At 35.6% G+C, this 23,056-nt stretch overlaps 1 protein-coding gene across 20 annotated transcripts in view; it reads left to right on the forward strand.

Annotated features, from left to right (window-relative positions):
- Positions 1-23,056, forward strand: part of LOC137487301 (uncharacterized) — a 173,377-nt gene that overhangs the window by 126,511 nt on the left and 23,810 nt on the right. The window contains exons 1-8 of one of the 20 annotated variants that reach the window (XR_012392332.1): positions 473-559; positions 2,474-2,637; positions 2,735-2,942; positions 10,534-10,711; positions 10,866-11,398; positions 11,559-11,703; positions 11,807-12,040; positions 12,125-12,226. The exons of 15 other annotated variants lie outside the window; for them this stretch is intronic. Coding sequence is in view for 2 of the 5 variants with exons in the window: in XM_073926381.1 (XP_073782482.1) it covers positions 12,125-12,242 (118 nt within the window). In the remaining 3 variants the exon portion in view is untranslated. Of the gene's footprint in view, positions 1-472; positions 560-2,473; positions 2,638-2,734; positions 2,943-9,694; positions 11,399-11,558; positions 11,704-11,806; positions 12,041-12,124; positions 12,243-23,056 lie in introns of those variants that run through there. 4 more of the 20 variants (XR_012392329.1, XM_073926381.1, XR_012392330.1 and 1 more) reach the window with 4 other exon arrangements.

Raw genomic sequence — 23,056 nt, forward strand, 5'->3', positions numbered from 1 at the left:
GGGAAAAGAGGGAAGAATAAAGTTAATCACGCAAGGCCTGGCATGATTGATGTTTGACGGGTCCAACACGGCTGATTAATTTGAGGACTCTGCATCGGCCTTTAGCTCTGCACTGAAATTACAATGTAATACGGAATCACGATGCGTTGACTCTTGTCCAGAAGTCTGCTGCTAAGAAATCGAGAGCTCCGGAGTCTAATGTTAGTTGTCATGGAAACGAGGATGTCTTGGCGGCAGTACGTGAAGTTGCTAACCTATGGAATAAAATTTCTGTTATAATTATAAAATTCACGCATCTGCAATTATGAAACCGCAAAGGAAAACGGAACATAACTTGTGACGTTACTTTACAGACACGAAATAGTTTCACCACGGACACGAAGAGTACGAATCAAACAGCGACAGTCCACTGTCAAAATACATCACCGCGGTCACAGGCATTAATAAACGAGCCAGAGTCATCGATCACAACAGTGCGCTTGCGTGATGAGATCCTGAATCCTGACTGAAGGAAGCCCCCCGAACAAAATGTCTGGGCAGCTCCCACACACCGTCTCAGGTAAGACTTTTGTTAATCCCTCTTTGAGAACTGTCCTCCATGAGCTGTAATAAAGGTTGAGACTCAATGAGGTCCATTTTCGCTGTGTTTCTTAGACATTTTACAGAATCAAAATTAAGATCGGGCCGAGGATAGCAAGCTAAGTTAGCATAACGTAAGTGAACTTGACAGGCAGCGAGCGCAGAACTTCTCAGTGAATCACTTAACGGTGTTTAACTATAACATGGCATCTGTTGATTAAGTGTTTTTGAAAGCCAGATAGACTATTGATCTATTATAAAGAAGATATCAGCAAAAGGCAAGTTAAATATTTGAGGGTTTTTGCTTATTTTTATGACACTGAATCAAATCCATCAATTGTTTAAAAAACTTGAGATCTACGTTAATTTATCTTATTATCACCGAATGAGTGGGAAAATATATTGAATAATGTAATAAAGTCTGTGCAGATTAGCAATTGGTTAAATAAGTGACCCGGACCCATGGGCGTAAATCATGAGGGGCAGTCATTTAAACACTCGTATTTCATCTGAAAGCTGAATAAATAAGCTCCTCATTGATTTATGAGAGAAGATTATATGTTCAGATATACGTTTTTATATTATCTTTAAGTTAGCAATCCACATTACTAAGCAGAAATGACGTTTTTATATATTTATAGCAATTTACAAAGTCTTTATGAAGAGAATTCTTATCTAAAGTAGAGTAACCTAACTTAAATAATTTGAGCAAATAGCCAAAAAAGTATATTTTGTCTCATATAGTGACTATTCCCTCAAATCTACCTGCTCAACATAAGACTCGTTTCTTAGAATTAGAAAAATGCCCAATATCTATCTGTCTGTCTGTTTTTAATTAGCTCAGATTATGTCCTGCTTACAAGCACTTGAATCTATGAAAACTGATCATACTAAGATTTTTAGCATAATAGAAAAAGTGGACCTTTTAAAGACTAAAGACTTTGATATTATTTTCTGCTGGATACCGGGCTGGTCATATGGGATGAGTTGGAAATGAGCGTGCAGATAAAGCATGATAAAGGAAGATAGAAGTTGGAGATAACAGAACGTAAACTTCCTGTGTCTGATGTTAAACCTGTTTTAAATCTGTATGTTAATGAGAAATGGCAGATGGAATGGGATGAATGTAGGAAAAACACATGGTATGAAGTGAATCCATTAATTAATGAAAGGAATAATTACCATTTTGAAAATAGACATGACCAGGTTGTTCATACAAGATGTAGCATCAGACACTCATGGCTTACACTCGCATATTTATGAAAAGCGGAAGAAATACCTATTGGTGACTTGTGTAAAAATATTTTACCGATAAAACATTTTAATATGTTTAAAATATTTCCCGAATAAAAACGTTCTCTAATATCATGTAAAAATACACATTGTGTTTTTAAATGATATTGGAGAATGTTTTTATTCTGGAAATATTTGAAGTGAGCTGTTTGAAAAGGTGTTTTACAATATTTATCTTTAATCTAACTAAAAGATTGTATATGACTGTTTTCAGTGTTGTTGCTTGCTACTTGTATGTTTTTTGTTGTTATTTTAAAATGTATGTTTGCTAAGATTGTTTACTAACTGCAATGAGCGTCATCATGCTAACTGATATGATATGATTATAAATTGTATATTTAGTACATGTTTTTTGCCATGAATATAGCCAATGCTGCTGATATGGCATTAAAACCTAAATAAAATCTGTCCATCCATCCATCCATCCATCGTTCTGTCTATCTATCTATCTATCTATCTATCTATCTGTTTGTCTGTCTGTCTGTCTGTCTGTCTGTCTGTCTGTCTGTCTGTCTGTCTGTCTGTCTGTCTACCCTCTTTAACCATTGTCAATCATAATTCTGCATGACTTACAGCTTAATTTTATGTTAATGTTTATCAGGTTCCATTTGGAGAAATAATATCTGCTGCTCAAAGCCTGGTGTCGAGGCTCACCAACACCCTAAGATCACCAGAGAACACAAACCAACTAAGAGAGATTAGTTCAACACAGAGAGAGAGGACAACATCAAGTTTCCAGAGCCAGTCAGTTCAGCAAGAAATGAGGTGTGAGATTCAGTGGATGACTGTATGTGTAGAAGAATCTAATGTGTTTTTTTCTCTAATACAAATTGTTCCTACACTAATGAGAAAATATTTGTAGGTCATTTCCTGGGTTTTTCCGAGAGGAGCGTAGAGGGAAAAGCTGTTTTGCACCATATAAGGGGCAATGTAAAAGCTTATTAATGTATTTTTACCTGCTGGACAAACAGCATGAAAAAACACCAAAAGGAGAGGCAGAAGTACATCTCACTATGGCTGGACTTGGAAGACAGCAGTTAAATGTGCAAGAAAATTTCCCCCATTCAGAGGTATGATTAAAGTTCCATGCCCTGTTATTTTGTATTTCTGTATTTGTTCCAAAATTATAATGTATTAATTAGGGATGCTCATTTCGGTTAATTTTGCTAACCGACAACCGTCGCTCATTAATCGGTTATTAACGGTTAACTGGTCAGATTACAATTAATTTTATATTAAACAAATTGACGTGTCTATTTTGTGTCTGACACATTAAATAATGCATTTTAAAATACTAATTTATTTTTATATGCTAGCACAGTGGTTCTCAAACTGTGGTACGTGTACTACTAGTGGTACGCAGGCTTCTTTCTAGTGGTACGCGGATGAATCAAATATGTAATATGTACATGCTTCATATATTTAAAGAAATTATCAAAAATGATTTATATACGAATATGATGACATAAAGCCTATATTTATGAGGTCTAGGCAACATTTCCAGGTGCTAACAAACCAGGAGTTATTTCTTTTTTAAACTGTACAGAGCTTAAGCTGCTTAACTAGACCTAATACGCTACTGTATTTCAAAACTGCTCATTATGGTGGTACTTGCAAAGACAAATTTTTTCCGAGGTGGTACTTGATGAAAAATGTTTGAGAACCACTGTGCTAGCATATTAATAATAGAACAAAACAACAGAGCATCTTTACGCACTTGCAGTGTTTAGCACAGAAGAACAGAATAAGAGAAGAACTAAATAAAATGAATAAAATAAATAGGACTGCCCTAAATTATTTTCACTTCAATAATTAATTTATATTACAAAACGAAAATACTGACTGATTCTTTTTAATAACCGGCATAGGCTGTTTTTTTTTCGCCAATCATGTTTTTTTTTTCTTCTGTCAAATAAAATCGCAGACTTTCTCAAATCGCCAGCTCCACGGAAAATATGCATTTATTTAATGCCCCGCTGTCATTATTATAATCACAAAACCTTTTTACATTTTAATAGAAATCATTATTTTAAAGAATATGTCCTGATATGGTTTCCTCTCTCTCTCTCTCGCGGTTCAAGTGCGTGCGCTGCGTGATGAAAAGACAACAACACGCGCGCATAGGTTGACTTTTTGTAAACAGTTTTGTTGTTTAAATATGATGTTACATTATTGTGCATACATGCTTTATAAGCTGTAAAATAAAAGGTAAAGCCTATTTGTTGTGTTTATGATGCAGATCCAGGTCAGCATCAGCGCTAGTTTGGCATCAACACGTCTGTTAAACAGCAATATTCTTCTTCCATTTTGCTTCTTTGGCAAATGTGTCTGTAGTAGGGATGTAACGGTATCAGAATTTCATGGTACGGTAATACCTCGGTATGAATGTCACGGTACGGTATTTATTGAATCATTTACAGGAAAAAACAAAACTTATGAAAATACTCCAAAAAAGTGCCAAAAGTGTCAATGACATACAAATTAGCCATCTATCTGTAAGCTTTGAAACAGGAACTTCAATTTTAATAACAAAAAATTATTAAACCATGTAAAAAAATAAAGTTTCAATTTAGTAGTGTTGAAAACTCATCACATTCAACATTTAATCACACTCAGCCCATCTACACAGATGAGAGCTCTGCTAGTCGGACTTCTCATCAAGCATCTCCCGCTGGATCTAATCTCACTATATTTATTAAACGGGATATTTCATTTATCTTGTTGTCTTTATCTAACGACATATTCCCTGACTTTGGTCATTGGAATCTATTACTTGTTCTCAGGTAACGTGTTTTGGCTGAGCGCAAAGATAAGTTAATGATTAATGTAACCACGTACATTCTGTATATTGACTGATCGCTTGCCTTTATTTCCTATAATGTATAAACTTATTGTATGTTATACTTTTAAAATGGCCATTATCGATTCTTAAAACTGATACTCAGCAAAAGAGAGGCTGTGTTTCGTATTTTCACTGAAATTGAAAGGAGGCAGTTGTTATCGGCTCCGTTTTGTTATCAATATCCACACAGTGAAGATGACGCTCATCTTATGCAGCACGACGCCTCAACATGTCTGCTGTCTAAGTTGCTAATATTAAAATGAAAATAGGCAGTTCCTTAAATCATGTTTACATTTTATTGTTGAGAAAGTGAAACAAGCCAGGGTGATGTGAATGAAGTTATAAAGTACACTGTTCCCTTTGAAGATTTACCCGTGTCCTCGGTATAATCTGCTTTTCCATATCAAACTGAGAAGAAGAGACTGCAGCCTTGATCAAACTTGCGAAGTCTGAACTTACACAGAGATAATGCAGGACTGAACTGTGCGTGTTAGGCTACTTAATATTCAGGAAAAGCCCCAATCAGAGAGGCGAATGTCTGCAGCCCCGCTTCCGTTTTCAGATGTCTCCGTTTTCCATCATCCACACTGAGACGGAGCAGCAGTTTTCGGCGCTCGAGAACTCCGGCGTAGTGTGGACGGTTGGCGTAACCGTAGCAAAACTTATGCGTTTTCAAACTAAAACGCATTAGTGTAAACAAGGCCTTAGAGTTTTCCAGCTCTTTTCATCCCCGCTTCTAGCAGCACACTCCATTTCCGCATTACTGGATCTGTAGCGACAACAGACCGCAAGGGATGATGGTCAAGCATGGGCTGATGGCAATTGTAGTTTTCGCTATCTCCCGTTCGCTTCATTCGCCTGAGCAAATTTTCTCAGAAGACCTATAGTTTTACCGAGTCATGCGACTTCGGTAATATCGAAAAAAAATAATATTGCGGTATGACGGTATTTACAATACCGTTACATCCCTAGTCTGTAGGCACGGGTTATACGTTGTCGTCCCGCAAGTTAAGTATGCCTTGCAGTTAAACAAGGGGCCGAAAACGAGGCGCACCTCACTGCCTTTATGTTGACAAGGAAAAAAGAAGAGAGGACCGCGCTTCTTCTCATGAAACGACTGAATCAGCAGGGTATCGATTGTGTCTGTGTTGTTACAATTGTAATATTTAATAATATATAATAAATTGATATTCAAGATTTGTATATTCATCCAGCTCTGGATAACTTAAAACAGCGATTAGACCTTCAGAGCGGCAATAATGCGTCCTGAAGTAAAGCGAAACGGCTATAAACTCTAGCAAGATAGAGTGATTATATGCAGAGCCATATTCCTTTATCTTTAAATAAAGTATAACTATAGAAACTGTGTTCATCTTAACTGAAAGCTTCGTCGTGTTTTCTGGCCTCACGCATCGCGCACCTGTCAGTCAGTCAGCACGTAACGCCAAAGGGTTAAACAGACTATACGGTTACAGAAAAGTTTGCGTTATAATCCACTTACCTTTTAATACATTTTGATGCGATTATAATCCGCTATTAAAAACAACAACAATAACTGAATGTTTTGAATGGATAATGTAGCCGTGGCGGGATGCATTTTGGTCCCCGCCATGGAAGAATGAATGTAGCGGAAACCATGCTCTTTAAAACTTCTCTGTAGTTGTCTTGACAACACAAACTGCTGCTCTGGGATGAGCCGCGAGCAAAAGATGCCCCTCTTAACGCAAAGGCGCATTCAATCGGCCCCTTATGCAGCCAAACTAAAAATATATCAAATAATATGTTTCATGGTTTAACTGATAGCATTAATCGGTTACAAACGCACCCTTTTGGTTAACGGTTAATCGATGATATTGAGCATCCCTAGTATTAATATAATTGAACTGTTCAAGCTTTCAGATATACTTGTGAAATTGTTTCTAAAACTGGCCAACATCTGTGGTGGATGTTTGTTATGCAAGTCTTCAGGTATGTTCTTTTTTCTTCTTTTTTTGATGATGATGATGATGAAATGCTAATACACTCTCAGTAATTGTGCTAAAGCTGGGGCTTTTCAAAGTTTGTGTTTGTATGTAAAGCTCCACATTAGTATCTTAAAACCAAAACCTAAAGTGTACATATTGCACTCAAAAATACAACCATGTTCTCTTTTAACCCCTTGAAACATCATGGCAGTTTGTGTTCCTTTATTTTTTTCTAGGGATGCACCGATACCATTTTTTTTGGAACCGATCCGATCTCGATACAAAAAATTCTGAGCATTGATTAATACAGATCTGATACTGTGCTGTTTTTTTTTCTAAGCATAATACAGTTTCTATAGCTCTGGTGATAAACTCAAATGATAAATCTTCTTTTGTAAAAATAACAGACCTATAGGCTGACTGTATATGACAAACACACAATCTAACTAAACATGATGCTTGCTATAAACTATAGGCTACATTATTTGAGCATTCATTATGACATTGATATATGTTGTGGTCCAGCTTATGTTTCCTTTTTTGAGTGAGATGGAGAAAGTTTAAAACAAGGTCCACTTAAATGCTTCAGCGCCAAAACACAAACTGGTCTGTTGAATAAAGTTTTAATATAATTAAAATGACAGCAAAATATTCACAGTTTCAGAATAGCCTATATTAGGCTACATCATGTTTAGTTAATGACAAGTTCAGTGAATGACAATCCATACTGCTCCTGTCAGTTTCACTTTTATTAATATAATCAACTACTTTGACCACAATAAGCCAGGCTTTACTAACTATTGGCAGCACTTAAAGTATTCCCGTCAGAAGAAGAAACTCAATCGGACACTTTCAAAAACTGAGCAGCACAAAGAGGATAAATCAGTGTGTTGATGATCTGTCCAATGTATTATTAAGCTTTTTCTAATTCAAAGTTTCAGGTAGGCCTACTTTGTGTGTGAATACCTTGCAATTAGGGCTGGGTATCGACCGAATCGTCTTGCTACTATCGAGTATCGAAAAATTCTTTTGCGTTCGGTACCAAATTTCGATACTCAAGGGTATAATCTTGTCAACGTCAGTGAGCTAGAAAATCTGAGCCATCCTTAACGTGACCGGGTCAAATGCTGGTGATTGACTGCAGCAAGGCTGTCTTGAAAATCAGTAGTTTACGACGGTTACGCGCACTCACTCAGAGCTTGTCAAATGTGAGGCTGTAATGCGTACACTACTACTCTTTAAAGCATAGCATACATTTAATGCAAAGGATGTTTAAGTAATCAAAAGTATGGCTACATTATGCAAAGATTGACGGCAACAGCGCACGATGCAATATCTGTAAAGTTATCGCGACCAAGACTGGCAACACGTCAAATATGATAAAACACCTGACACAGGGTCCCCGCGGGGTCTTAAAAAGTGTTAAAGTCTTAAAATAAAAAAATCGAAATTTATGGCTTTAAAAAGTCTTAAATTTGCTGTTCTAGGTCTTAAATATTTTTGCACAGGTCTTTATTTTTGTTTTTATTGCTAGGTCTTTGGGGTGTTGTAGTTCTTTATTTCACTAGTCCAATTGTAATTTGCATTACAACTACAAAAAGGTCAACTTTCAATAGCCAATCAGCTTTCTGATATTAAACCCAGTGCGCGCGGCAAATGTGACATCATCGCTGTGTTTGCGGAAGTTCGCTTTGAGTGCACGCAACATGATTTCACTGACAAATGTCGCAAGTACAGTTTTATAAGTAAGAAGTGCTGTAATACGAGAGAGCGAATCTCTGCTCGCGCGCCGGTTTCCTTTTGTTCATGGACAAAACTGCTTGCGAGCTCTCAAAACACTGGCTGCTCACGTGCGAATGATCTGCTCTCGCTCAGTCAGACTCCTTTCGTGCTTTTGCTCTCCAAAGAAGCTTCAGCATACTGTAGTTGTGTTACAATAGCAACTATAGAATTACCACAACAGAGTAATTGAAGTACTTTACAAAACACTTTACAGCAGACACTAGTTCACTTTATTTTAGTGATAAAATGGGATTGATAGTAGCATTTATTTAAAGAGTGAATAGTACAGTAAGCTATAATACCTAAAATACCTAATTTATACCTATTATTACCTATTTTCTATCACGGTTACATTTCTGCTTGCCAGAATGACCAATAATTATTGGCTAGAAATTGCAACAGCCATCGGAAAGTAGGAAAGTTTTTGTAAAACTTTGGAAAAACCTGAGGGATAAGTTTGTTAAAACAACAAAAAAAGAGGCCCCCAAAAACATCTTCAATGATAATGATTATCTTTTTATTCGTCTGATTTTACTTTCTGTTTTTTTGGAGCGCCGCCTGTCATTAAAAAAAAATATCTCAATGGTGAACGTGTCAAGTATAAAAGCCTTAATCTGTTTTGTGAGTTGTGCGATGCGGTGCCAGGTGAAAGTATAAATCTGCATAAGATGTTTGTTTTTTCTGTAGTTCAACGGTGCATTTAATCTGACTTTACCACTGTTCAATTTAAATAACTTTGTTTTACCCCTAATTTAATGCTTTTACATTTTCTCTCGCGTGTTTTTGATATTGCGATATAGGTCTTAAATGTAATACTTAATGGTCCTAAAAAGGTCGTAAAAGGTCTTAAATTTGACATTATGATATCTGCAGAGTCCCCATGACAGTACACAGAATTAATTTACGAGCAGAAAGTTGCTCCGACGCAGTCATTATCTTCATCCTCTTAGTATTTTCCTGACTCAGGGCCTCCAACAACGTGCCCACCACAACTGTAGTCTTCCATGACTGATGAGTATAACTGCGCGATGGTTGGGGCTCCGAAAGGCAAACAGACATACAAAATCAGTTTTTAGCACTTCTTGCTTGTGTACCGTTAAAGCTAAGGCCCAGATTACACTACCAGTTAAATGTGACCCAATTCCGATTTTTTTTGCTTAAACTTGTGACAATGTGGTGCTTCTCCGCGGTTTAATGGTGTGGAAGAGAGAGCGTGTGTGGATATTCCGACGTGGGAAAAAACAACAACAACAGAGGAAACATGGAGGACGGTGGTCAGTCGCCATTATTTGCTCCCACTAGACCTGAGATCTCTCTCGTACCACAAATTCCTCTCAGTGGTGTAGGACATCATACAGCATATAAACAATAAGCGCTAGCTGCGATGCAGGCCCTTCCCCACCTCCTTCGCCTCAAAATCATTTTAAAGTTGGGCAAATTCATGTTGTAATTTTTACGCTATTAACGTTATCAATGCACGCACTGCGGGCTACACATAGAACAACTTTATTCCCTTTAACACCAGTGCGCACACAGGCTACATCTTACACACACACACACATCAGGGCCGTACCATTACATAAACTGCGTGGGGGTAAATCTGGACTGAACCATTTGCTGCTTATACTACACCACATATTTCGTAGAGCTAAAAAGAAAATTTATTCCATCGTGGCTAGTGTGGCACAGATGCTAGGACCCGCCTTTATGCATGCATCATAGGTTGTATGGCAAGTGTAAACGCATGAATTCGATATGGGTCACAATTAAAAGAACGTGTAAACGGACAGACAAAAAAATCTGAATTGGGCATCAAGACCTGACAGTGTGAACGGGGCCTAAGTTTGTGCGGGGAAAATGTATTCATTCTTTTTTTGGACCTAATGTATGCTGTGCAGCGTTATGTACTGATCCGATGGCTTTAAATACCTAGCTAAATTGATACTAAAATGCTTTAAGGTTAACGGTAAATGATAAAGTTTACCTCACATTAAACTTGTCTTATTTAAATGTCCTTATCCTTGGCTGCATTAACAGTTTAGCTTTCAAGTTTTCTTCACATTAATGTTATAGTCTGCTCCTGCTGACCCTGGAATTAGGATACCATCAAGTGATAATCCATTGCACTGGCAGAAAAATGAACAAGGAAAGGAAAGATGAATGCCACAGGGCCGTTACAAATTTTATTGTTAAAAGTTTGCTGCCTTTTTCTCCTGTGGAGGCTTCATGGTGGAGCTAAGAACAGTAAGCTGTAAATGATGTTGTAATATTATTACCATTTAGGCTGTTGGCCATGTTTGTAGGTAGTCTCTTAACCTAGATAATTTTTAAATCTTTTTATAGTAAGCAACAATGATAAAATAATGCTAATGTTACTTTTTTGTGTTTGATGATGTCAAATATAGGGAGATGATAAGCACTTTAAACCCCAGAAATCAGTCCCCCAGCCGAGACATGCTCTCAAATACCCTCATACCTGCAGTTGAAAAAGAAAATATCAAGAAAGAGTTGCAAGATGTGAGAGATGTGGCTGTGACTGCTGATGGCTGGATCAGCATTGCACAGGACCACTACCTGACAGTGTCACTTCACTTTGTCAGAGAGGGTTCCATGAAAGAGAGGGTCCTACATACAAGGGCAGTATACACATCCCAGACAGGGGACATTTTAGCAGAAGAGATAAGAGATATTCTTGATGAATTTAATATAAAGGATAGAGTAGTTGCTGTGACAATGCAGCAAACATGGATGTAGCAGTAAAAAGAGATGAGTATTAAAAAAATTGGCTGCTTTGCTCACACTCTCAATATTGCTGCTCAGAAGCTTTCCACAATTACCTCAGTCTCACAGTGGGCAGGAAGGATCAGAGCAATGGTGGTGTGGCTGAAAAGATCCACCCTGGCTAAACCTATCCTTAAAGAGAAGCAGCATCTTCTCGGTAGGTAGAAATCAGAATAGATGAACCTTAGTGCAAAACTCTTTGGCCAAATAGTTAATAAAAATCCTTTGCTAAATCATGCAGTAAAACATTTCTGCAAATAAACAGCCACTTTGATAACCACACAAACACAAACATAAATTTCTCTTTCCCATTTTAGGTCTTCCAGAACATGCTGTCATCCTTGATGTGAAAACAAGGTGGAATAGCTTATTCCTCATGGTGGAGCGATTCCTAGAGCAGTTCTCTGCCTTCCAGGCCACCTCCATGGACCATCGTCTTAAGAAATTAATGGACAAGGACAGGTAAAAACTCTGTTCTCATTTTAAATGCTTATTCAATTTTCAGTGTAAACGATTTTGCTCATGAATCTATAGTCCAGCTAATGAATCTGATCATATTTTACAGACTGCAGAGAATTTCTGATGAGGATTTTAGAAAAGCAGAAGAGTTTGTCAAAATTACAAAGATACTTTACACGTCAACCCTCTGCGTCTCTGCTGAAAGGAGCCAAAACTTGGGTCAGATTCTGCCTATCTTAAATAAGCTCCAGCACCACTTCACAGTGAATAAAGAGGACTCCTCCTTCACAAAGACCATCAAGGACCCTATCTGGAATGACCTCTCAAAAAGATACCAGGGGTGCAGTGTAATCCTGCTGAATTTGCTCTTGTTTTCATTAGAATTATTCAGTGATTGACTCAGTGTTTTTGTCTTGAATATCAGATGGAGGAGGGCACAGCCTTGCATCCCAGATTCAAGTCAAAAGTGACAAATGAAGTGTGGACCAGACTGAAGGAGGAGCTAATGAAAAGGACCTTAGAACAGGTGTTACTTCATATTGGTAATATTCTACTTCACTTGAATTGTAGATCAATATGTGTTGTGGTAAATATTGACTTCTCATTAATTACAAATTATCAGACCAGAGGTTTTGAATATCAGAAAATAGACTTTATTCTCCATAATAAAGCCGAGAAAGAGCAGAGCAGACCCCAGAGCTTTCTGAAGTCTCTCCTGGACACCTTCTAAAGTTTCAGTGTGTTTGTTACAATTTTTATACAGGATTATTTGACACACCCCTAAGTCTCTTTTTAACTCTTGACCATTTTTGAATAGGTTTTTAGTCTAAGGGGTCCTGCTTTTCTTGGCTCTCAGCCCACTAGCTCATGTCAACAGAGATGTTACAGGTCTATGTCAGTAAAGTATAGATGCAACTTATGCAAAGGAACTAAGTGTTTACATACATTGTCATGATAGGATAATAACTTGATAATATGTTACTCATTCTAACTTCTGACACATATAGCTTCATACAAGTATTTAACATAAATAATCAGTGCTTTACATATTCAGTTATTCTACACAATCAGTCACTCAGCCTTCTCCTAGTGTTGCTCCTGTGCAGGCATACTCATCTTACACAGACATATCACTGTATTTTTAACACAGGCCGGCATGTTTGCTGCAAACACTACATACATTTTGAGAAGAGAAAATTAACTGCTTTACACTTAGAAAATACTTCATACAGAGAGAATAAAATCTTCTTCAATCCCTCCTCTTAAGACTTTAGTCTTAATATTATTGTCTTTTAACCCCAAAGTGCAATTTCATAATCCAGTTCTCTTAATTACCTCTATCTAGTGACTGATATTAGCCACATAGCTGTTATCAATTGACTAGATTATGCCACTGTACTTTGACAGAAGTCCAGCCAAACATCTTCCCTTTTACTTTTGATTTGAAGGAAGTAAAAGACTGTACTCTGTTTTTCTCTTAACACATCAAAGACAACAATGTTTTAAGCATAAGTATTCAGTTGGTTCAGTGCTAGCTGCTAGTTTTCACACTCATGTAGAATATACTGAAGTGATATTATATATAGGTACCATGAAAGCAATATGCAAACAAAATCAATATGCAAACGTAAAAAGCATCAAATGTTGATCTTGATCTTTGCTCATCCTTGTTTCTCTTATTCCAAGCTATCAGCATCTTCATTAGACTTTGAAAAGTTGTTAATGGAGATGTGTGGTTGAGAGTCTGAGTTTTGAAATCTGCAGTTGTGCATTCATCATCCCTTGACTTGTGGCACTTCTGTATGTGGTATTCAGGCACATTATCAGAATCATGATAATTTTCTTTGTTTCTTTGTTTTTTTCTTTGTTCTGATAAACTCTTGCTTCCACACGTGGCACTTAGTAGTTTAGAGCTTTGGAATATTCAGGCTCCTCTGTTTCCAGTCAGCTTTCCCTTGCTGGAGTTGTTCCCTTTCGCTCCTTTGAGGCATTGGTACCTCATCAATGGCATCCACTTTGGCAGCTGTTGGATTTGCCCTCATCCAGATATGGTCCTTTCCTCCTGAGCTCTCCAGAGCATCCACAGATAGACTCGATCAGCTGGACCAATTGGACCTTATATCTCTGCTCTCTCACATGGCTCCTTTCTGGTTTCCTGCACAGATATCGCTATGCACATGGCAATTAATTGTTTCTTTATTAAAGTCCCTACTGCATTAGACATCTTTGCAAACCATTCCAAGAGGTTATGTGCAAGGTTATAGGTGAGATTATATGCCAGGTTTTATGCAAAGTTTCATGTGGTTTCTTGCAAGGGTCATGCTGTTTCTTGCAAGGTTTCTTTCAAGGTTTCTTTCAAGGGTCGACCCAATAGCAGTTCATGCGATGTGGTGTTAGATGCTTGTTTCTGTCAGTTTCCATGCCATCACTCACCAATGCACTTGTAAACACATTAATCCCATTAAGTTTATTATTTTCACATATTTCATTGAGGGTTGGTCTTGATGGATCATCTTCATCTCTTTCAGCCATTTCTGGTAACTGAGCATAATACAATTACTCTCTCTTTTGTTTTATTCATAATTTTTCATACTCCTTTAGATGTTTTTATTTATTTATCACTCATTAACTTCATGATTACTTTATGAATGCAAACCCATTATGAACTTATTTCTGAAGGCATTTCAAAATTTAGGAAATACTTCTCTTGTCACAGATGTAATAAATATCCCTGCTTCATAATCTGCTCCTGATGCTACCTCTAATCATCTACTCATCATAGTTTCTCAACTGTGCTTGTTTACAGAATAATTCTCTATCCAGTCAACACTAAAAACAGTCATCATCTCACTGTTTGGAGCAATGGTCTCCACTCAAGTCTTTTAATTGAACTAGAGCTCTGTGAAGCTGTAGATAATTCAATCATCCACATATTGTGACAGTGTCCATACAATGATCTTCTCCCTTATTATAACCCTTTATGCATTCTGGTGTATACAGTATATGCTAGTCATCAAGCTACACGAGTACAAATAAGTTTCTACCCTCCTCTGATAGTTACCTAAAATAAACTCAATAGAAATCAAACCACTTAAAATATTTACCATCCAAAAGGACATACAGATGTTACTACTTCAATGTGTTCCTTGTGCCGCCATTCATACCGCGGCGACGGCGGTACTTGATGCGCCAGCAGCATTTGACCGCTGGGTGGCACTTTAACCACAGATATTCAGCTTTGCCTTTTCACAATGCTAAACAGACTGTTCTGTAGGCGTAGCTTACTGTATGTGATGTGATGTGTTCAATTAAAATATAATTTTAATTTAGTTTTTCTGGTAATAGACATGCTCTTACACTATACTATGCTGTAGAAAAGATACATGGTGAGAAGTCAAAAAGCAAATATAAGAATTAAGTTATTAGCCTTCAGTGCCCGATTAAATTGCGTTGGGGTGAAAATAATGTTTTGATTTCTTTGACTATCATGGCAATGTTATAATCTCAAATCTTAAACGTGCGCATATAAAAAACAGCAAAATAATATAGATTATCCTGCCGGTAGAGCACATCACCTCACAGTTGTGAACTTGCGATCACCTCAACTTACATTTAAATTTTGTTTACCTGGTTTATTGTAAACTTATTAAGTGCAAAGAGGATTCGTTTTGGAAAATAGAATTGAAGAAATGAAAGACAACTAAAATGAAAGCACAAAAATTCAGTACAAATAATTAGTCTTAAATAAATAAATAAATAAATAAATAAATAAAGCAGTCTTTTAGTCTAAATATAGAGAGATGTAGTGTTTGCTGTTTTGATAGAACTAAGACTAGACATGTTCATTTATATTTTTAATTTACGTTTTTATTTACATTTTCGTTGTTGATTATAATTACGATCTCATTTTATGTTTCAATTATAGTACATAATAATAATAAACGAATAATGAAAATAAATGAATAATGAAAATAGGACATAAATTAAGTCTGGCAGGTTTATTTTTAATAATTTAGTTTCAGTTCCGTTTTTTGTTTCAAAACGTCAATGTTCTGCTTTAAAGTATAACTGTTGTTTTGTTTTGTTTTTTTACTTAATGGCTCAGTATGTTTTGTATTTTAATTTCATATTCAGTCACCTTGCATATGCGTGTGAAATATAATGCCGCATAACCGCGGAAAAAGAAGAAAAGGCTGTCAGTTAAAGCTAATTAATCAAAATTAGCTATATTAAAATACAGCATTTATGTTAATACAGGCAGAGTGTGAACAAACTAAGGCTAAGCTATGTGCTTGCCTTTTAATGCATTTAAAAATATTTGCAGCCTTTTTATAGGCTACAGGCAACTGGTGTATAATAATGGTTTTTTTTTTTTTTTTTGTATGGTAAAGGACAATGCACATTATGTTATTGATGTAAACTTAGGCTAAAACTTACCATTGATAAACGTGACCTACCTCAAGCAGATCACTTAAAGTGTAATAAAAATAATGTTGCCGCAGGACATAAATGAACTCCCGCAAGTTTATTTTCAATAATTTAGTTTCAGTACTATTAATTTTTTTCTCAAAACGTCAATAGCACCTTCAATAATCTAAACATTAAAGATGGACCGCAAGATGTGTTGAGTGGCTATGTGGTGAAGAACGATGGCAAAGCTAAGTGTGATTATTGTAATAAACTAATAAGTTATAAAGCAGAGTCCCGACCAACAGGACTAAGCATATGCGGTTGGCTCATTCTTCACGAATATAGAATTAAAATTATGGCGCGTTAGGTTCATTGTGCATCCCGCAGGTGCAACCAACAAGGGTTGTGCATTTGAGTTTAACTTTTTGAGCGTTATAAGCAACTCGTTGTTAGTTTTTATTTAAATATATCGAGCCGTAACTAAGCAGCGCATTCTCTCCGCCTCCTCGTTTATAACCAGCTGGACACGCCACTGAAGCAGGAGAGACACTCCGTCGTTCATAATCTTAGCTGATGTGTCGGACTCGAAAGAATAATTCAAAGAGGAATGTTCTTTTAACAGTCCCGATATGTTCAATCTTTTTTTCCCTGTCATTTCTCTTCAGCAAATTATATTTTTAAAGCTGCTTGATTCTTTTAAAACCAAAAGCAGACCCCGGTAATTGGTGTTTTTTCATAAGATACTCCTTTATGAATGTTTTAATTTATGAGTAGTCTTTAATGTGCTTTTTAATAGTTTTATTTTATTCATAGCAGCACCTAAAAAGCGACTAATAACATCAACAAATTAATAAAATAAGTAGCAAATGAGAAATAAATGACAGACAAGTTGATAAAAACAGACATTATCTCTAATTATCAGAATTGCAAGATTAAAACAGCTGAATATAGGCCTAAAATGATCTAGAAAGCAACTACTGCGCGCTGATATTTATTCTTCTTTTTTTCCGAATAACGAACAATTTCAACCGCGGGGAGATACCGACAGCTTGATTTGCAGTATTTTCTAACATGTTAGAAGCGGGCAGCGGACATCAGCTAGCCGTAAAGACGGGCCGGCACAAAAAAAACATGGCTGCCGGTGGAGAAGCGGCTGTGCCCTCAGCAGCTGATTGAGACGGAGCTGCATATCCTAACTGAGTGCACTAAATACTCCGAGATCCGGGAGAAATTCTACCCGATAATCCAACACATACAAAACAACTTTGAGTCCCTGTCGAACAGAACCCATCTTACTGGGGGAGTGTGTGTGCTGCTGTGTGTTCACCCAACAATACCCGCTCCTGTCTCCAACACACAAATACTGGAACTCTTTATGTGGACTTACTTTTGATAATAGGCTACTATTATTACCTTTATCCTGTTTAATGTTATCAAAAATCTATTTTTATTATTATTTTTTTTATTCTATTTTTATTTTTATTAATCTTTTTTTATTATATGTTATTTTCATATTTGTTTTCACTACTGCCCTTTTTGCACTGTCTTGTTTGTGAGACGCGCACTGCTTTGGCAAAACGAATGTACAGTTACTTGTCATGCCAATAAAGCACCTCAAATGTGAAAATAGCCTAGGCAACAAATAACAAATAATAGTCTAATAATAACAAAAAATGCCCTTTTCATTTTCATACAATAGGCCTATGTGTGGGTTTTGACAATATGTGTTTAATTAAGCTATAAAGATCAGATGAAATGCATAGTGAAATATGAAATAAATGTCTCTTTTGCTGAAAATTTAATTAATCTATATATTTATTATTTTAAAAATCAACTCATTTTTGCCCAGAGAAAGAGGCGCGCGGCACTAGCGGACATGGGGTGCTTTTTCAAAAAAAGACGTACAGTAACTTGCAGCTGAACTATGCACAGTTTGGGGAAAAAAGGATATAGTGATGCATGTCCCCCAAAACCCCTAGTTTCTCTGTCGCAGATCCATCATTTGAAGGCAATTCAAATGTACCATCTCTAAAAATAAAAAAGGCCGCTTACGCGGCATTTGTGTTTATTATTACCATATTTTTATTTTATTATTATTAATTTATTCATTCATTCATCATTCATTATTTTTTTTTCGGTTTAGTCCCTTTATTAGTCTGTGATCGCCACAGCGGAATGAACCGTCAACTTATCCAGCATATGTTTTACGCAGTGGATGGCAGGAGGGCCAGCTGGGGCTTCGGGACGGAGTAAAAGGAAAGGCGGAATTTGCCCCGAGTCTGGGAAAGATGGCTTGCCGTAATTACACTAGTTTTTCTATCGCACACATGTGCCAAACACATAAACAAATAAATAAAAAAGGAAAAGAAAACATCTAGACTTATAGGCTGAGGTCTTTTTGCTTATAATCGCCCTTATGTTTCCGTTTTAAATGTAAGGCTGTTGCATAGAATAATACAATTTTAATGTATAAGTGATTTTGCTGCGTCTCCCTTGATGTTTCAATAACGCATAATAATCTACACAAAGACACAGCAGACATAAAGGTTGTGTATGAGAGACCGAGCAAAAGAGCGCTCTCTTCACAGCTCTGTTGATGCTGCTAGCGGCTTCTTTCTTTTTGTTATTTATTTTGCAGATAATACACCATATGAATACAACAGAAAGACATAAAACTTTACAAATTACCTTTTGTAGACTCAAAACAAGTGTCATATCTTGATAAGCCTCAGCCACATTGAAATATAATTTAAAGAATTACATTATCGGATATAATAAAATCGCATTAAATAAATAAACCAATATAAAACAAGCAAAATCAAGCTATAACAGTTTAGGTAGGCCTATATAGCCTACATAAATAAAACCGTTAAAGCCAAATCAAACTTTTATTTTACAAGATATTTTCTTTTAAAAGATTTTAGATATTTTCTAAAAACAATAAACACCAGAGAAGGTTTAGAATATTATTTATAAAGTATTTGGATATGATGATAATAATCAAATTGTGCAAACAGAACATTTTTGGGAACACGTTTCAGGTCTCTCCAGTGCATTTGGGCTGAATGTTTGACTGTGTCTAAATGAGGATGTTATAAAATACATTTTCTACCGAGTTATTAACGGATGCACGATTCCAACAGTCGGGGGACGTTCTGGGGGCTGGGTTTGCGTTACGCGATGCGAGCTATAGACCGACAGTGGAAATGCGACATGATTTCGGTCTCACTGATGCCCATTAACACCTGAAAGACAAGCTTTTGGTTATGAGATGGGGGAAGGGGTATGTCTCCACCCTCAAGTGTTTTCCACAAACATGGTTACACAAAATCCAAAACTCCCGAGGACGGATGGTGTAACCGTAGCAAAACCTATGCGTTTTAAAACCAAACCGCATTAAATATGGGGCCTTATGAAAATGAATGTTTCTATGCACAGCAACTTCTGGACTGAACTACTTGTTATTTAAAATATCTGTATTACGCTCTAGCATTCGCCAAAACGAATTTGTACATAAAAACACCGAACATAGCCTAGCTGAATAGGGTGTTGCCTGCTGAGCCATGACAGCAGCAGACAATTCCGCACGACCATAAAGCCTTCACCCGACAGTTATTTTCTAATATTCACAACGCGAGCCACAACAATAGACATGCCATGCCCATCATCCTTACAGACAACTTCGCTTTAAACTGTATTAAGGTCCCATTTACACTGCACAGCAGTTTTATATAAAACCTTAATGATACATATAACAGGCTACATTTTGATGGTGAAATAACCTTTTAAACGATGGCTTTTTATTTCAGTATTCAAACATTAAATAACGAATGCATCAAGTGAAATAACGAATATGCAAAAACACATGTATATAAATATAAAGGACTATTATAATTAGCAAAATGCTGCTCTATTTATCTTTGTATTTTTATAATTTTATTATTGTTATTTTTAATATTTTGAATTAATTAAAGCTATAGACAAATACTGCTTGACATTTTAGAAAATGTTTTGCGTATACCCAGTACCGAGAACAAACAAACAAAAGCACATGGCTTGTTAATCAATTTAATCAAGCTCTAGCCACGAATAAAATAATAGACTATTATTTTAATATTTTAGACGACGGGTTAGTAATTATACTATAAATGGTTATGTTCAGATCAATGAAATAATAACTTTAATAATTCTGCTTTGCAATTTTTTATTCATTACCAACATCACTAAACCATACATTTGTTTTATAAGTTAACCAAATATTTGCAGAGATTCAGCAGTTTTTTTTCTGACGCGTTTGCCAGTCATGCCAGTCAGTGAAAAAAAAGTAACCGTGGCCCCGTTTGCAGGTATTCAGATTCGATTTTATTAATCTGATTCAACTTTTATTATTTACAGGACATAAAAATGCAATTAAAAGTTTCAAATCAATGTGCATTGTCCTTTACCATGCAAATAAAAAAAAAAAACATTGTTATACACCATAGCCTGTAGCCTATAAAATGGCCGCAAATCTTTTTAAATGCATTAAAAAGCAAGCGCATATTAGCCGTACCTTGAGTTTGTTCACATTCTGCCTGTATTAACATGCATGCTGTATTTTAATATAGCTTATTTCGATGAATTAGCTCTAACTGACAGCTTTTTCTTCTTTTTCAGCGGTTATGCTTGCATTATATTTCACACGCATATGCAAGGTGACTGAAATTGAAATTCAAATACAAAACATACTGAGCCATTAAGTAAAAAAACAAAACAAAACAACAGTTATAGCTACTTTAAAGGAGAACATTGACGTTTTGAAAAAAAAAAAAAAAACTGAACTGAAACTAAATTATTAAAAAATAAACCTGCTAGACTTAATTTATGTCCTGCGGCAAAAAATATTTTTATTATAATCTGCTTAAAATAGGTCAATTTATTTATTTATTTATTTTTTGCTTTTGATGAAGCTGCATTCAACTTAAGCTCAATGTCGGCAATGTCTTTAAATAAATAATATATCTAGGCCTATTTTCATTATTCATTAATTTTCATTATTCGTTTATTATTATCTACAATTGTTGAGACATAAAATGAGATAGTAAACTATATACAACAACGAAAATGTAAGTAAAACAGAAATAAAAACATAAATGAAAAAGTCTTGTCTTAGTCCTGTCAAAATAGCAAACACTGAACATCTCTCTATATTTAGGTTAAAAGACAGCTTTATTCATTTATTTATTTATTTATTTATTTATTTATTTATTTATTTAAGACTACTTATTTGTACTGAATGTTTATGCTTTCATTATAGTTGCAAAAATATCAGAAATTGATCTCGCACGCGCAGGGAAAAAAGGCAATTATGCCACACATGACTTGCATCGCTCTCATGCCAAGTTTTGAGGATAAATTCGCATTTAGATGCTGCTTGAAATAAAATAAAACTATCAAAAAGCACATTAAAGACTTTAATAAAAAATTAAAACATTCATAAAGGAGTATCTTATGGAAAAACACCACGGGCTCTGCTTTCGGTTTTAAAAGAATCAAGCAGCTTTAAAAATATATATAATTTGCTGAAGAGAAATGACACGAAAAAAAAATAAATAAAAAGATTAAACATATCGGGACTGTTAAAAGAAAATTCCTCTTTGATATTCATTCGACTCCGATACATCAGCTAAGATTATGAATGACGGAGTGTCTCTCCTGCTTCAGCAGCGTGTCCCGCTGGTTAAACGATGAGGCGGAGAGAATGCGCTGCTTTGTGAACCTAACGCGCCATTATTTTAATTCTATATTCGTGAAGAATGAGCCAACCGCATATGCTTAGTCCTGTTGGTCGGGACTCTGCTTTATAACTTAGTTTATTACAATAATCACACTTAGCTTTGCCATCGTTCTTCACATGTTGCCACTCGGCACATCTTGCGCTCCATCTTTAAACAAATGTTTACATTATTGAGGTGCTCTCCGGCGGCAAAGTTTCTGGCAGAGTAGCGAATGAAAAAATGTGCTTGCAGAAATTGGATTAAAAATTTAAATTATATAACAAGCATCGTATTCTTTCTAATCCTCGCCCAGTTTTAATACAAGTTGTGTTTTTTATATTTGTGGCTGTGAAGTTTATTAAGAATATATATATATATATATACATATAGCCTACTTTATTTTTTTTATACTTTAAGTGATCTGCTTGAGGTAGGTCACGTTTATCAATGGTAAGTTTTAGCCTAAGTTTACATCAATAACATAATGTGCATTGTCCTTTACCATACAAAAAAAAAGAAAAAAAAAACATTATTATACATAGTTGCCTGTAGCCTATAAAAAGGCCGCAAATGCATTAAAAGGCAAGCGCATATCTTAGCCTTGAGTTTGTTCACACTCTGCCAGTATTAACATAAATGCTGTATTTTAATATAGCTAATTTTGATGAATTAGCTCTAACCTTTGACAGCTTTTTCTTCTTTTTCCGCGGTTATGCGGCATTATATTTCACACACATATGCAAGGTGACTGAATATGAAGTTAAAATACAAAACATACTGAGCCATAAGTAAAAAAAAAAAAAAAAAAAAAACCAAAACAACAGTTATAGCTACTTTACAGGAGAACATTGACGTTTTGAAAAAAAAAAGCAAAAAAAAAAAACTGAACAGAACTGAAACTAAATTATTAAAAATAAAATAATATATAAATATATATAATATATAAAAATATTTTTATTATACTTTTAGTGATCTGCTTAAGGTAGGTCAATTTATTTTTCTCAGTGTTTCACGTACTGTACGGCAATGTCTTTAAATAAATAATTTATTTAGGCCTATTTTCATTATTCATTTATTTTCATTATTCGTTTATTATTCGTTTATGTACAATTGTTGAGACATAAATGAGATAGTAAAATATAATCAACAACGAAAATGGAAATAAAAACAGAAATAAAACATAAATGAAA

Source organism: Danio rerio, chromosome 16 (assembly GCF_049306965.1).
Source record: "Danio rerio strain Tuebingen ecotype United States chromosome 16, GRCz12tu, whole genome shotgun sequence".
Taxonomy (NCBI): domain Eukaryota; kingdom Metazoa; phylum Chordata; class Actinopteri; order Cypriniformes; family Danionidae; genus Danio; species Danio rerio.